The 15,458-nt window shown below is 43.6% G+C and overlaps 2 protein-coding genes across 2 annotated transcripts; both read right to left on the bottom strand.

Annotated features, from left to right (window-relative positions):
* Positions 1-1,638: 1,638 nt before the first annotated feature.
* LOC6506971 (cytosol aminopeptidase) lies at positions 1,639-3,912 on the bottom strand. Its single transcript, XM_001956862.4, has 3 exons — positions 2,603-3,912; positions 2,080-2,544; positions 1,639-2,027 (listed from the first exon to the last, which is right to left on the bottom strand). Exons 1-3 carry the CDS (start codon positions 3,662-3,664, stop codon positions 1,887-1,889), a joined length of 1,668 nt encoding a protein of 555 aa, XP_001956898.1. The 5' UTR covers positions 3,665-3,912; the 3' UTR covers positions 1,639-1,886.
* A 239-nt stretch (positions 3,913-4,151) lies between these two features.
* Positions 4,152-15,123, bottom strand: LOC6506970. The gene is given in 6 exon segments (XM_044714446.1): positions 4,152-5,652; positions 5,715-5,910; positions 5,967-6,174; positions 6,869-7,030; positions 10,205-10,696; positions 14,981-15,123. Coding segments are annotated over 5 exon segments (1,479 nt in total). The 5' UTR covers positions 10,397-10,696; positions 14,981-15,123; the 3' UTR covers positions 4,152-4,931.
* Between the last annotated feature and the right edge of the window lie 335 nt (positions 15,124-15,458).

Raw genomic sequence — 15,458 nt, 5'->3', positions numbered from 1 at the left:
TAATATAGGTATTCTCTCATAAATTGAGAGAAAACGGTACTGAAATCCATGATGGCCGACAGTTCGCCAATCCCTGCATTCAAATTTCCAGTCCAGAACGGTAATTTTCACTTAATGATGGCAAAGTTAAAATGACACGCGTTGTTTTTCTGCGCGTGTCACGATTTGGGGCCAGCGTGAGCGAAAATTCATTGTTTTGTATGGGGGCTGTTGCCGCGTGCCGAGAAATCGTGACAAACATGGCTCCAAGACACTCAGTACTGCCATCCCCAAGAGAGCCTCATTTGTTTACCTGTCCCCCTTTTAGTGCATTGTCCCATTCCCCCCATGAAGCTTAAGTTGGAGCCCCCATTGCATTAGGCGGAAAGGGAGGTAAAGCTTGGCCGTTACATATTCAGATCTGTTTGTCCCGCTCCCCCCTAATGCCCAGAAAATAATTATTGCTCTGACGTCACTGCACGGCTTGCACTGCTTGGTTTCGTCCACCTTCTGCTGGTTTCTGTTCGCCTGGTACTTCAGATTTTCTGCCATACGAATTTCGAGAAATTTGCGCCGCGTTTTGGCCGCCAAGGCGCGATTTTCTCGGCTTATATCTCGGCTATTTCCCAACGGATTTTGGAAAGGGATGCCATTTCGTAACCAGGACATTATTATCCTTCGATCTGCATCAAAAGTTTTTTAAAATCAAACAATAAAATTTTCTCCGATTTTGCAAAAAATCCTCCGATTCCGATTTGCCAAAATCGCGAAAATCTATGGACATTTATGGAAAAGTATAACATTTATGGATCTTCCATATATTAGCCGAGTTATACACATTTTCCCATTAGAAAAATACAAAAATTGGTCTAACCTTTCTGATACTTATTAACTTGGCCAAAATCGAAACTTTGCAATCACTTTTTGTTGTATATTTTAAGTATCACTCATCCGATCAGTAAACGGAATAGCATTTATGAATCAGGGATCTAATCCGCTCCAAACTGCATTAAAAGTTTAAAAAATTCAAGGGGTAAAATTTTGGCCCAATTTTTGGCCAAAATCATGATGGTACCCCTTTAAAAATTTTCGAAAAATGGATCAAAAATTATTTTTCCAGGTTTTGATAGAAAATAAAGGTACTGGAAGTTCTGAGTTCGGGAAGGCATAACATTCTTTGATCTGCCAGGTATTAGCCGAGTTATACACATTTTTCCATTAGGAAAATACAAAAATTGGTCTAACATTTCTGATACTTTTTAACTTTGTCAAAATCAAAACATTTTAATCACTTTTTGTTATATATCTTAAGCACTTCTCAACCGATCAGTAAACGGTTCCAATACAATAAACCAATCAGAATTCCATTTATGAATCAGAACTGATTCAAACTGCATCAAAAGTTTGGCAAATTCCAAGGGAACAATTTTGGCCCACTTTTTGGCCAAAATCAAGATCTTTAAAAAATCTCGAAAAATAGGTAATTTCTTATTGTCAGGTTTTGATAGAAAATGGCGATACTTGAAGGTAAGCCCTTCCTGGATCTGCCAAGTATTAGCAGAGTTCTACAAATTTTTCGTATAAAAACTGCAGAAATAGACCACTGTTTTTTGGAATTTTCCCCCATATACCACAAAAAATATATAAAAACCATACATATTGAGGGTCTAAAATTTATTTTCTTCGACTAAAAATACAAACAAATATTTTCGGGGCCTGGAAACAATCTCGCTTGCAATTTTGTTGGGACTGGACTAAGTGACTACAGGACTAATCCAACCCCGGAACAGACTTCATAAAAAAATAAAAAATCGCCAAATATGTACGTGATGTTAGTGCTTCGTGATCACCTTCGGGGCAGTGCCATCGGGCTCTGGTTAGTTACCCTCGTCCTTATTTTCATCACACTATTTTCCCATCTTAGGAGCGGTGTCCTTGCAGATAGTTTGGGCAATAAATTCAATAAGGGTACGCGTGGGACGACCCGCCATGCCGCGACGCAGATACTCGAAATCCATCCCGTTGGTGACCATCACATTGGTAGCATCCTGAAAAGGCCAGTTGAGTAAGGATATCAGTAAGGATGTGAAAATAACTTACAATATGCATCCATTGTCCGCATGGCACAAATTCACGCAGGAAAGCGGCAGCCTTGCAGGGACGTCCTCCACGGCCAATACCGTAGTTCTGGACATCACTGCGTCCTCCGGCACGCACGGCCTTGCTGTAATAGTTCCACAGAGGGAAGCGCCACACCCGATCACCGGTGTGCATGCTGGCGTGCTTGATTTGCTGCCAGAGGATCTCGGAATTGGTGAACACGCCAGCGGCCGCTTCATCCAAGGCCTGTCTCATGTAGCCGGAACAGGTGCCGATATCGATAATGCACTTGGGACAGAAGTTTTGTGCATACAGTAGAGCATCTGCTAGCACCAGGACATCCTCGTGGTCGGTGCACTGTACTTCAATGGTCTTGCCGTTCATGGACTTGACCATGTCTCCAGGACGGAAGGAATTGCAACCGATCACGTTTTCGCACAGCGGGATAAGGCCACGAATGTTAACCTGAAGGATCACAAAGGAGATAAAACAAGGATATATGAAGGTAATGCTATGGACTCACCGGCAATCTCAGTCCAGCCACGGCTCTGCAAGTGGCTACAACCACTGCTGCTCCAGTCATGTCGCCACGCATGTTGAAGAGTTCCTTCTTTTGCTTCAAGCACAGGCCGCCAGCATCGTATGTGATTCCTTGACCGACCAGAACGATCGGTCGCTCCTCAGCGCAGGTTCCGTAGTAGCTCAATTCCAGGAAGATGGGTGGCTCGCAGGAGGCCTTGCCCACTGCCAAGAAGGCGTGCATCGACTGGCTCTCCGCCCAGCCCTCGACTTTCACTTCCACGTTGACTCCAGATTTACAGAGCACCTCGACGACATTCTGGGCGAAGGCCGTGGGAGTCAGAAGGTTAGAGGGCATTTCCTGCAGTTGGCGCGTCAGATTCTGAGCGGCAGCCTTCTGTAAGCCGATGCGCCAGCCTTCGATGTCGCAGACCTCGTCCTTGGTGGCGTACAGATCAATGGCTGGGACGAAGATGCGAGTCTTCGGGTCACGGAGTTCCTGATACAGCCAGATGCCCAGTGCTGCACCTTCGGCGGCAGATTCGGCGTGTCCGCAATTCTCCACTTCGATTCGGTCAGTGTCGAGTTCAGCGAGGATGCGGCAGGCGGCGGCCACCGAGCGACGGATAGCCTCCTTCTGCTCGTCGAGGACCTCGTACGGATTGTAGCCAAGGCACTCTTTGCCCAGGCCCACGACTGCCACCACGGAGTAGTAAGGGATGCGTTCAGGCTCCACGGCAAAGAGGAGGCGGGCCTCGCCTCGCTTGGGCATGGGTCCAGACATCCGAAGAACCTCAATGAGGCGACCTTTTGTCTTCTGGAGATTGTAGCGCCAACCGGCGGGCGTAAGGATGCCCGCATCGTTTTTGTCCTCCTCGTCGGCGTACACACCGATCACTAAGGCTCGGGAAGGCTGGTCAGCGCAGATGTCCATCTGCTGGAGGAGCAGCATCTGGTTGATGGCCTGAGAGGCGTAGGAACGCCGGATCACCTGCGCCGCGTACTGGCGGCATGCCGGCGACTTGCTGCAGATCCGGAAGAGCAACTGACGCGAGAGTCCGAACATTGTTCAGCTTAGCCCACTTGGCTCGAGAGTACCGCTCAAAAAAAAAAAAATTAAATAAATAAACGCTTTAATCCGAAAAATTTTCACTTTAAATTTCAAACTTGTAAAATTTTGGGTACCCAATAAAAGGTTGTTTAAAAAAAAAAGAAAGCCAAAAACTTATATTCCTATTATATTTAGGACACAATTTTTACAAATAATTTTTAAGTTTCGTTGTTTACTCTACGAGACGTTCACGGATACTGAAGCTCTAGGGCATCGGCCTCACTTAGGAGAGCTGTGACAAATGGGAAGTCGGATGACAGATGGATCTTGGCCAGCTACGTGCCTATCCAAGGACTACTTAGATGGGATAGGAAACTAAAAGTGCTTAGACTCTAAAGTTTAGAGAGGAAGGGTATAGAATTCAAGATGAACTGCCAAAGACATGGTAGACAGTTTCAGGTAGACCCACAAAACCCCCCTTTAAAAAACAAACAAAAATCTTAATTCTTTTCATATTTTATTTTCCATACTCAGCATAATCAATTAGGTACAATTCGTTCGTTATTTAATACTGCTTAACTGTTTAACTTTATTTTTAGACACAAGCTAGACACAGACACGTACACCTATCGAGAACATTTTGTGGTTACATTAATGCTATTAATATATATATTATTTAATTATTTCTCATTTAGTTTATAGCTACTACAAGTAGATACTTCCGTATATAAAATAACAATGGCTATCGAACATATCTATTCGTAATTCCATATCCTGTATATAGAGTTTATGGAAATCGAGCTTTGTGGGCTGCCGTTGCCTTGGGATATGTTTCAGTTTAAAAAATGGCTTCAGATTCGTTTTCCGTTTGGTTTTTGGTTTGGTGGGGTGTGTGGTTTCGATACGAAAATATGCATTTGAAATATATATATGTAGATATTACGTTTTAAGGACAACAGTTGGTAATCGGAGTTCAACAGAGACTAGCATAAACTTTGAAAGAGTGCAACAATCTAAGGGTGCGCAGAGCACATAAGAGGCACATTAGTTATTTTTATTTTTCTTTGAGCAACAGTAGCATAGGAGACTAGAGTGTTAGACAGCTGTAAGTATCCATGATCCTTGGTACGACTCTGGTACTTTGGCAATTCGTCAGCAAAATTAAAACCCATCTCCGGTTTTTGTAAAAAATCAAGACCCTAACCCGACGAAAGCGGCATAGCTCTGGTTAAAGGGTTCCTAAGTAAGTGGTTCCCAAAAATTACAAATCTTAGAGCTGCAATCACAAAATAGTGGTCACTGTCACCGGCAAACCATCCGCGTTTACAGCTCTCTCCGTCTGCACCCTGGTGCCGAAGCTCTCCACGCTGGTGGCCTTACTCAGGTCAATGGCCGGCACGTCCTCGTCGTAGTCGGAGGCCAGCTCCTCCTCCGCCAAGTAGCTGCACTTGGCCGGCTTTACCGGATGATGCACCCCCTGGTGCGGATGGTGCTGCTCCTGCTCGTGAAAGAAGTGCGTGCGGGCCATGTAGATTATCCCGTCGTCCGTATCCTCGTCGTCCGTGTGGCGCACCGAGTAGTGTCCGTAGCCGGCCTCACATTGATACGGATTGGACTTCACGTGGACGTTCCGGCAGCTTCCGCCGCAGTTGTGATGACTCTCCGCATCCCCGCCATTGGCGCCGTAGCAGTGTCCCCGGTGCAGGGACTGGCCTCCCGACTGCCCAGTGCCGTGACCCACCAGATGACCCGCCGAGTGCGTGTGCTGACCCACCCCAGCTGCCGCGCTGCTGGAGTGGGCCACTGACTGCTAGATGTGCGAGTGGGAGCGGGCTATCGACAGGGAATAGGGGCTTAGATCCTTTTGGATCCGCATGGAGTCATAGATGGGAAACTCGCAGCACAGGATGAACTTCAGGGCGCTGGGCACCTCCACATAAACGGCAGGTGGCACTGGGATCAGAGGGGACGTGGAGGCCTTGTACTTTCGGTACTCCAACTGACTGGTTGGTGACGAGAAGGCTTAGAAGATAAACTCTAACTAGGTCTAAGATTATAAACTTACTCTTTGTACTTCTCATCGGCACTGCGTTCTCTCAGAGGAATACCGGACAGGAAGAGTATGATCAGTGTGGTGAAAATGGGCGAGGCAATGGCCACCCACTCATGTCCACTGATCACATTCAAGGATATGGCAAAAATGCCCCACCAGATCACAACTTCGCCAAAGTAATTGGGATGCCGGGAGACACTCCAAAGTCCTTATAAAACATTAGTAGTTAAAATTTTAAAGAGTTAACCATAGTGAAGCCCTTACCATCATTACAAAACTTGCCCTGATTTGCCGGATCCTGGCGGAAGGAAAACTTTTGCAGATCCGCATAGGTCTCCGCCAGTAAGCCCACAATGAACATCCCCGTGCCCGTGGAGTCCAGAGTGGTCATCGTCTTTGGGGCATGCGGCTGGGAGTGGCGCGGCGAATTAATGATAATAACAGGCAGTGATACGATGTACACCCAAACGGCCTGGCAGCGCAGAAAGAAAGTAATATATAAGTTCAAACCAAGCAATAAATTGACCAGAAAGTCTATTAAATTTGGCAATTTCTCTCACAGAATACAGTGGCAGTGATTCGACTTGCGACAAGTGATTGGAATTCGGGTGAAATGGGAAATAAATTCAGACAAAACGATAGGGGGACATGCCACATGCAGCACGCCAACGCCAACGCCATCGCCAGTGGCCCATAGAGCTTATATGGAAGGATGGGCGGACAGACTGCATCGAACCACCCGTCCACCCAACATGCAACACCCGAGCCACCCAACGTTTAGCAGGCGTCGCCCACATGTGTCATGTCTCTGCCAGAGCGAATGGCGTTTTAATTGTTGGTCGGTTTGGGTCTGGTCGGGATGGGTTTTTGGGTAGTGCTATTACCACCGCCCACGCCATGCCACCCAACCACCCATCCACCTATCCGCCTCATTGAAATTTGCATTGGGCCGACGTGGGGTGTACGGTTGGACAAGTGCTGAAATATGAAATATGCACAACCTTTGTGCTCGTGTCAATTAGTGACAGTTTGATTGATTTTCCACCTCCAAGTTGAAGGTTCTGTCATTGAGACCCGAATGCGGCTAGCTGACGCAATGATTTCGATTGGACTATGCCCTTGCACCACTTGCCCCTAGGCTTCTGGGCTTCTGGCTGTGAACCCACCTGGAAGGTCCAGAATACCGCGTATCGGATGATGTTGCGGCGGGTATCCTCGAACTGTTTGTCGCGGCCCAGCTTGATGATCCGATAGAGCAGATATCCGGACAGTCGGGCTCCCCACAAACAAACGAAGAGTGTAACCATCAACTGACGACTGTCATAGGCCTAGAGTTAAAAGAGAACAATAGTTTTATTAATTATAATATAAATATAAGATAATAAATCATAAATCTACCATGCATCTTAAACCATATCTTTGTCATTATTCATTCTCCTTCTAACCAACCTACTTATTATTTATTTTCTAGAACCTTTTAACATTAATCTCCATTAAAACCTTTAATTTTCTTATTTTCTTCGACAATTTTTCACTCTAAAATACGAAAAACAATCGAAGCTTGGCCAATAAGTTTGTTGGAAAAGTTTTTGAGCAATTGCAGGCATGCCTGAGCCTAAAGCATAAAATAGTTTGGAGCGGTGGAAAGTGGTCCGCATTGCAATAAACATTTCGTGGTTTGCCATTTACCGAATGAGATATATTTATATTCCGGAGCAAGTGAAAGTTAGAGTTCAAGGCTGAGGCTAATATCCTTGGACGGGAAGCCGTTCTATGGTAACTATTTCAGTGCCTGTATCTCCCAAAAACAAGCCAGTCCATTTCTAAGCCAGGTTATGGCTGGGAAACGCTCAAAAATTCATTGCCCAACGAGCAATTTGCAGAAGCTTTTCATTTTTTCCGCGTCAGAGAGCGGTTTTTATTTTTCGTTTTTTGTACATTTTATTTTACAAAACCACTTGTGCTGGTCAGTTTGGTCATGCAAATTTTGCATAAATAAAGCTCAGCACGCACGACTGCCAGAGGTTGTGTTTGCACCACTATTCGCACCACCTGCCAAAGTGGCCATTCGGCCGGCTGCAAGTCCATGGATGAGTGGTTTGAGTTGGTTGGTTCAATAATGAATGAGTCGGTTGTACTTTGCATATTTATAAACGGCATTGATGGTGTATATAGCCCCGGACCTGATCCGGCCCCGACCCTAGGCGGAATCTGAAATCAGAAATGCACTTCGCATCGAGGAGCGACGGCGGCCCATCAGAAATGGCTCATGAAAAATGCAGAAAAAATTGTTAAATTGCTTTGTCAATGGCAGTGAAAGTGCACTGCTCATGACCGTAACCGTGGGTGTACAGAGTACACTGTACAGTGCCCGGGTGAGGTCATGACTATAAGGCTGTCTGGGCCAAAGTTGATAGCTTAATGGGTTTGTCGTTTGCCTTTCAGCTCATCCTCCTTCTACAGTTGGTCGCCCCATGCCTGATTGCCTATTTTGTAGTTTGATTGAGCTGCCTTTCAGCCAAGGCTTAAGCTATTTTATCGCTCGATTTATTAAACGAGTCTGAACAGCGATAAACCATCGACAGGCGACTGCAGTAAAGCATTTTTATGGCTGCCACATGCACGTCCTTACAGGGATACAAAAAAAAAACACAAATACACGAACAAATACAGATGCAGATGCATAAAATTGCGGAACAAGCAACAACAGCCACAAGCAATGGCAGCACTTCCGTTTCCGCATCCGTCTGACAACGTGCTCCTCCCTCTTACCTTTCGTCCTCTACGTCCGTTTTTCGTCCTTTTTCTGATTTAAATGCAATCTTGCAAAGCTAACTTAACTTTTTCAGCTCACGGCGAAAGTTAATTGATTGATTAATTTAATTTTCTTGGCCGCCATTTCCATCGACCACTTATTATTCTCAGCATGCAGTTTATGGGCTCTTTAATTTCCAATCGATATTCAATTGTTTCGGTCGTCTATGAAATGTTTGTCCAAAATGCCAGCAATCACTAATAAGTGGGACTAAAAATTAAATACCTATAAATGCGCAATTCATGCCTGAACGCCATGGTCGAAGCAATTTTGATTATTTATTTCAATGCCTCTGTGGTGTAGGCATACATACATGTATATGAATTTATTTCTCAATTTCTGGGAAAACTGGCTATTTTGTCAGGGTCGAAAGGAAATTTGTTAAGACCCTTACAAGCTCTGATGGTTTATTGAGTAAATCGATACTTTTGTTTGGGCCATTTTAAATGGAAAACTGAAACTGAGGCTTACTTTGGGGCGTTTGTTTAATGTTTACTTTCCGAGAAGTATATTATTTCAATGGATAATTATGAACCATTAAGAGCTTTTAATAAACTGCGTAACGATTGCGGTTTAAACAGGAACTCGAACTTAATTATGCGGACATTATGGTAGAGAAAATGGCCAAGAAGCTATAAAGTCCCACTAATTACAGCTGAAAATTGGTTCATAAATTTCAAGAAAACATAAATTTATTTTCCTGTTTTCTTCCCTCCCCATCTTATGGTCTGCACATCTTTCAATTGACATCCTTTTGAATCTTGATTAAGTGAAGTTATTGAAAATATACACAACCGTAGGAAAGTGTCGACGCTTAAGATAAGCATCCTTTTCTCATGGCCTGCTGCGTTTTGTTTATGAAAGGAGAGCATCGCAAGTGGCTATCAAGCTGCGATTAATTAATTGAAAATTGTGAGCCATCCTGATGGATAGATGGATGGATGGATGGAAGGATGGATGGATGGAGAAAATTGGCTTGGGAAAATCGCTTTTTCAAGCTGCCCGCAAATAGCGTTAGTTAGCTGCTTAGGCACCGTGTTAGGCCGGGCGGAAGGACATGCCGACAGACAGATTGAGGACCCTCACGATGCCAAGGTCATGCCACAAGCCAGATAGCTTGTATATACTGCCACCAGCAACAACAATAGATACAACAACAAAAAACAGGCAGCAAACAACAAGAAACAACAGCAGAAACGTGGAGCTCGCTGGGCGTAACCTTTTGTTTGTTGGCAATGGGATGTCTGTGTAAATGTATCTGTATCTGTATCTGCAGCTGTAGTCGTGTATCTGTGTATGTGTGTCTGTTGATGTTTATGTCTGCGTGCGTATGCGAAACTCAGTTTTCAATGTCAGCAGCCGCAACCACTCACCCACCCACCCATCTGCTTCCACTACCGAACCCTTCATGCTCAGTTGGGTGACATGTTTATGGGTCCGTTTAAGGTTCACAAAATTTAATTTCTCAAAAACAAAAAATAAACAAAATCACACATAAAGCACACATAATGTAGAGCCAGAGAAAAACGTCCTCGACTGTAAATATTTAATATGATTTATGGCATAAGGCCTTTTATCCTTCATATGTATTTTAGCATTGTTTGTTTTCGTCCTTGATATTTTTAAATTTATTTTATTTACGAGTTTTATAAATTATGCATTAAGGTTGTGCAATTGACTAACTTACCTTGGAAGGTCGATCTATTTGGCCAAGAAAAAACGTCAACAGGGAGATGATGATGAAGTTAACACCGCCGGCAAAGTCCGTCAGCTTGTCCATGTGGAGCATGGAGTTGATCAGGAAGAAGAACAACTGCAGACTGCCCACAACGATCGCACTGATGGCGAAGTGATCGTAGTCCAGTACGTGAACGGCCATTGCAGGTCCTCGGATCAGCAACAGGTCCTCGTGGCTTTAATATTGCAAAATGTTTTGCCTTTACATCGCTTCACTCACACTTTCACTTTCACTTTCGCTTCACCACCGCCACCTTCCATAATGTCTGTCTACATTCTGTGGTGGGTGGATGGATGGGTGGTTGGATGGGTTCTGGTGGGGCTGCTTTTATAGCCGAGTGGTTGGCCGCCAGCCAAGGAGTCTCTCCGCCCTTTTTTATATTTTTTTGGGGCCGCTTGTTGATTACGTATTTATGTGATGATTGTTTATTTGGGGTCGCCCCTGTAAAGTGCAATAAATAATGCAATTTGTACTCGCTGTGGCAGCAGCAGCAGCAGCAGGTTATTTGCTAAATGAAAACTTAATTCAATTTCTTTCGCTCAACGGCACGCAAAACATCCTCCTCCTTAACTTTTCCCTCACAACCTCTTCCAGGCACATTTTCCCGCCCATTTAAATACAATTTTTTAGCATAACCAAGTTGACTTGGCAACAATCTCGAACCGAGCCGTTCTGTGTGCATTGAGCCGACAAATCGTTGAAAAAAACGTGAAGTAGAGCAACATGCTATCCTAAGGATATACTGCGTGTGTGTGTGTATGTCCTCGAATGGTTTATATGGCACATACTTGAGCTGGCTGGTTTAACTTCTTGAGCCTTTATTTGCCTCTTGCGCTTGACTGCATTTGCACTGCTCGGCTCCAGGCGGGCCCCCTCTAGTATCCTTTTGTCCATTGGGGACAGCTTTTTCAGCCTGCATACATAATTAACAAATTTGTTCAAGATGCCAAGCAAGTAATGGTTAAAAAATGTAAATAAAGGCTTACGACTGGTATGTGTATGGGGGTTTGGTTTTTCAGTTTAAGAGGAAAGGGTTACCTTGTGATTCTGCGAAATCTGACCATCAACCGAAGTCGGATAAAGGCAGTAAAAGCCAACAAGAATCGATTTTCGCACAAGGTAATGGAGTCCCTGGGAGCTCTCGCAAAATTTACTGCCGACGGATTAGCCGTGTTCGAGATTCCTCTCGAAATGAATGGCTTTCTGTTGCTTTCCAGTGCTCCGGAAGCTTGTTATACAGCTCAATTAAAATTTCATTTTGATGGATTTTTTCAGTCATTCATGCCATTTCCTGGCTGATTCATGAAATTGCTTTTTCAGCGTTTTTTATTTGCCGGGAATTTTAATTGGATATGAAAAATATATAAATAAATACGAATCAATTGTTAAATGAAGCACTTTAGGCGTCACTTTTGTTACGTACTTTTTAATGAATTCTATTGTATATTGTTTGGAAGGATACTGTTCATTTTAATAGCCAATAGTAGGTGTTATTATCTCGGCTTAAAACAGATTACAAAAGCCCATTGAAAGTCAGAGTTCAGGTGGAAATTGATTTTGCGATCCTGATTGCAAGACTTCTGAGAAGGATATCTTAGAACATGGATAGTTCTTGTGTGCTCCGGTAATTGGAAAATTGAGAATATGCAAATTGAACCAGACACTTTGCTAATTTGCGATGTCAGGCTACGACACACACACCTAATCCTATTGTCGTGGAATTTCTGACACTTCGTGCCATTCCGCCTGACGGCCCCCAAAGGTATGCTACGCTTTTTGTTTGTCGCGATACGCCAAAGAAATGCATCAGCATTTCACATTCATTAAAGCAACACCCGCGGCGCATTCAAGGCCCAAAAACAAAGGCAAAAAGCGTGTTAAATCTGCCTCCCGTAAAAAACACAAAGGCCCCTATATAACAAAAAAAAAAAGATTATAAAATAACAAAAGTTATGAGTATAAAAAAGAGGTTTTATGAATTCAGATCAAAGTTTTCAAATGAATATTTAACAGCAAAAATTATAAAGCAGCAAGGATAATTTTGTTTTCACCATAAACCTAATGAATTTCTGTTATTTAATGAATGTGTTAAAATGAAATGAAATTGGATTTTTTCCCCAAGTGCATATATGCAAATATGTGTGTATCCTCAGTCAGCTGTGCTATGAAGTCTGTCCTTTGCCACTTGGCTTGTTGTCATTGTTGCTGTTGTTGTTTGTGTTACTTTGCATTTCTTTGGCTCGACTGGCTGGTGGATTCCCCCGTCTCACTAGTGGCCCAAGAGGAGTGAGGGTATCCGGCAGTACAGGGGTTATTCGTTGCCGCAAGACATTGGGAAGGTGTCTGCCAGGCTGTCACTCACACTCACCGCAACTCACTGCAGTTGTTTGTTGTTATTGTGTGTTGGTATTGTGTGTGTGTTTGTTTGCATCTTGGGCAAAAATTTGCATACACGACCAGCAAACTGTATCCTGCACCCTATACCCTGTCGCTGTCCTGGACAAATACCACTATCCTTAAGCTGTGGGCACTCTTAAACGCATTTTCGCGTGCTTTGCATTTTTCAGCAGCCAGCCATTTGCCATTTGTCGCCACCTTCGTGTGGGCATTAAGGAACTCAAGTTACAAAACATTCCAAAATTGAATTACAAATTGAAAGATCAATAGGTTAAAGACGAGGTAACAGGGCAAATAGGGCTAGCTGAAGATTAATTTTAACTCAAGGGAAAATGTCTGAAAATAGAAACTTTTCTTTGATTTATTATAGAAATCATGTTCGTAAAAAATCCTACAATAATGTAAAGACAAGCCTAATCTATTTTTACACCCTTTGGAAATGCACTTACATGTGTTCTACATTAGCGACAAGAAGCGTTAACAAATAGAATATAACCCTAAACCCATTACAACACATTTCACGGTCGAGCCAAGACAATTCTCTATTCTCCGCATGCGACAACTATTTTGCGCGTCAAGTATTTGTTCTCCAGCGCCCACCACCCATCATCCTACGCCCTCCAGCGAATTAGGAGAGGAGGGGCTGTATCCTGTTGGCACTGCAATTGGCGTGCATGTAATGGAATTGGCTGCGGTTCAACGGTGCGTATGATTAACTTTATAGCACCATCCACCGAACGGAAGGCTAAACAGAGTTCCAGTTAACGAGAAGCCAATTTCCCTTAAATACTATGCTGTAGAAATTGCCGGCTCTGGAGCTGCCTGTTTGCCCCGTTTATGCTAATTGTTGTCATAGTTTCTCTATTTTCTGGTCTTTTCTGTTTTTGCTGACACTGAGCAATTAGGCATCTGCCACGATATTCCGTTTGTGTTGACTTTATTGATTGCCTGGTGAATGTCACTCGGTAAGCGAGAACCCGCAATTAATGGCGAGAAACTTTCCACAGTCTAATTTAATTATACGATACCCCAAGAATAGATAAAGTTCGGTCTGGTAATAGCAGCGCATTCCCAGATTTTCTACAAACATTCGCCTCCCATGGTTGTCAAATATAAACCTCCTCTACCACTAACCGGCTCTTACAAAAATTAAATTTTACAATGTGCAGCCATCGCAGTGACGTTCTTACATTTTCCCTATTATTTCTAATGTGTCTCCATGCCAAAGATTCTGCTGAGTAATCCGGCGAAATTATTTTCTTCATGGTCCGGACTTCGGGCTTAGGAGTCCGGGCAAAATGAAAATATGTATATAAAAGTTAAATATTCATAACGTGCTCATAGCTCATAGCCAGGCAATTCAATAAAGCGGAATCCATATTGAATTGACTGCCACCGATGGAAAATTTCCATAAATAACCCATTCTGATGGCAAGATTGGCACTTTATATAATCCCATTGTACATCGGCGAAGACAAGGCGTGGGAATTGGCTCAAATGTGGGGGCATGCCACTTGGGTGGCCACCACCTTGAACTTGTTTTAACGGTTTTAAAGTGTTTTGGCCATTCGGGTAGCGGGCGGCCAAGGCTATTACATTACTTTTCACTTTTTGTTGAGCTCAACGGGTGGTCCCTGGCTGGTGGTCCTTGCTCATTGCTCCTTGCTCCCTGCCTTCTGCTATTGACGTATTTTCAATTAATCCTGGCCACCAGGCACATCGACGAGTGTATTTATGGCATTCAGTTAGTTCTATTTTTATGGGGGGACGGACTGGCAAACAAATAACAACATGAAATGGAGGAGGGGGTGCCAGTGTCAATAATGTAACTGAAGCTCGGTGGTATACATATATCCCCTATTCTATGGCAGATAAATAAATCGTACCGAATGAGCCAGGAGCCACAGGAGCTGAACGGAAAAAACACGCGTACACCCACACACACACGCTCACACGCACTCTGTCATGTACACACACTACAAAAATGTAAATACATATACACAGACTGTGGAGAGTGTCTTTCTGGGAAAGACTTGGTCCGCTTTTCCGCTTTCCTCAGCTTGACACAAGTGGGAAGTCAAGCAAGTTGGACACGCGCTAAGTTTTACAATTTCCCGCTGAAGGTCTCAGCACCCCATTTCCCTCTCCGCTGTCGACGACCTCCCGCCGTCTGTGACATGGCAACAACGGTGCCAGAGAACAAGTAACGCACATTTCCGTTTCCGCTTATGCCACAAAATGGCCAAAAGTGGCCGCCATTGATGGCGCGTTGATTAGTTACGTTTTTTGCCGTGCCTCAGCTTAATTTCTCTCCGTTGTTGTTGTTACTTTGGCTTCTGTTTTTGTTGTTGCTGCTTTTGATGTTGTTTGCAGGCAGCATCAAGTACGAAGCGAAAACAAACGAAAAATCTGCCGCGGAAACTATTTTTCGAACGGAAAAGTCCAACCGACGCAACAGACGGACTCTGGAGGACTGAAATCCGTAGAAGACTCAAGCCAGTGGCTGTCTGCAAGCTGAGAGAATGTCTGCAAACTATGCAGAAAAAAGGCGCCAAGTTTAAAATTAAAGTTAAATAGTATTTTCCTTAAAACAAACGCTTAAAATAATCATTAATTTAATAGATAATATCATATTTATATTATTATGTTCAAAAGCTCCTTTAAAGTATGCTACAGATTATTTTAATGGTAAACCACCGTTTGGTATTTTTATTCCTTTGCAATATTTAAACACAATGAGCCCTCAAATTTAAATATAGTCTTTAATTTTTGTGAAAAAAAATATTAGTTATCTTCTCATAGCATT

The sequence above is a fragment of the Drosophila ananassae genome, chromosome 2R, assembly GCF_017639315.1.
Source record: "Drosophila ananassae strain 14024-0371.13 chromosome 2R, ASM1763931v2, whole genome shotgun sequence".
In the NCBI taxonomy this organism is placed as follows: domain Eukaryota; kingdom Metazoa; phylum Arthropoda; class Insecta; order Diptera; family Drosophilidae; genus Drosophila; species Drosophila ananassae.
This window is presented reverse-complemented; position numbering and strand designations above follow the sequence as displayed.

What these genes read in the sequence shown, in the direction of transcription:
- LOC6506971 (XM_001956862.4), bottom strand. Translation starts at nt 3,664, where the DNA reads ATGTTCGGACTCTCGCGTCAGTTGCTCTTCCGGATCTGCAGCAAGTCG. An exon ending in TGGCTGGACTGAGATTGCCG is followed by an intron (nt 2,545 to 2,602) that starts GTGAGTCCATAG and finishes GTGATCCTTCAG; the next exon opens with GTTAACATTCGTGGCCTTAT. An exon ending in GCGGACAATGGATGCATATT is followed by an intron (nt 2,028 to 2,079) that starts GTAAGTTATTTT and finishes TGGCCTTTTCAG; the next exon opens with GATGCTACCAATGTGATGGT.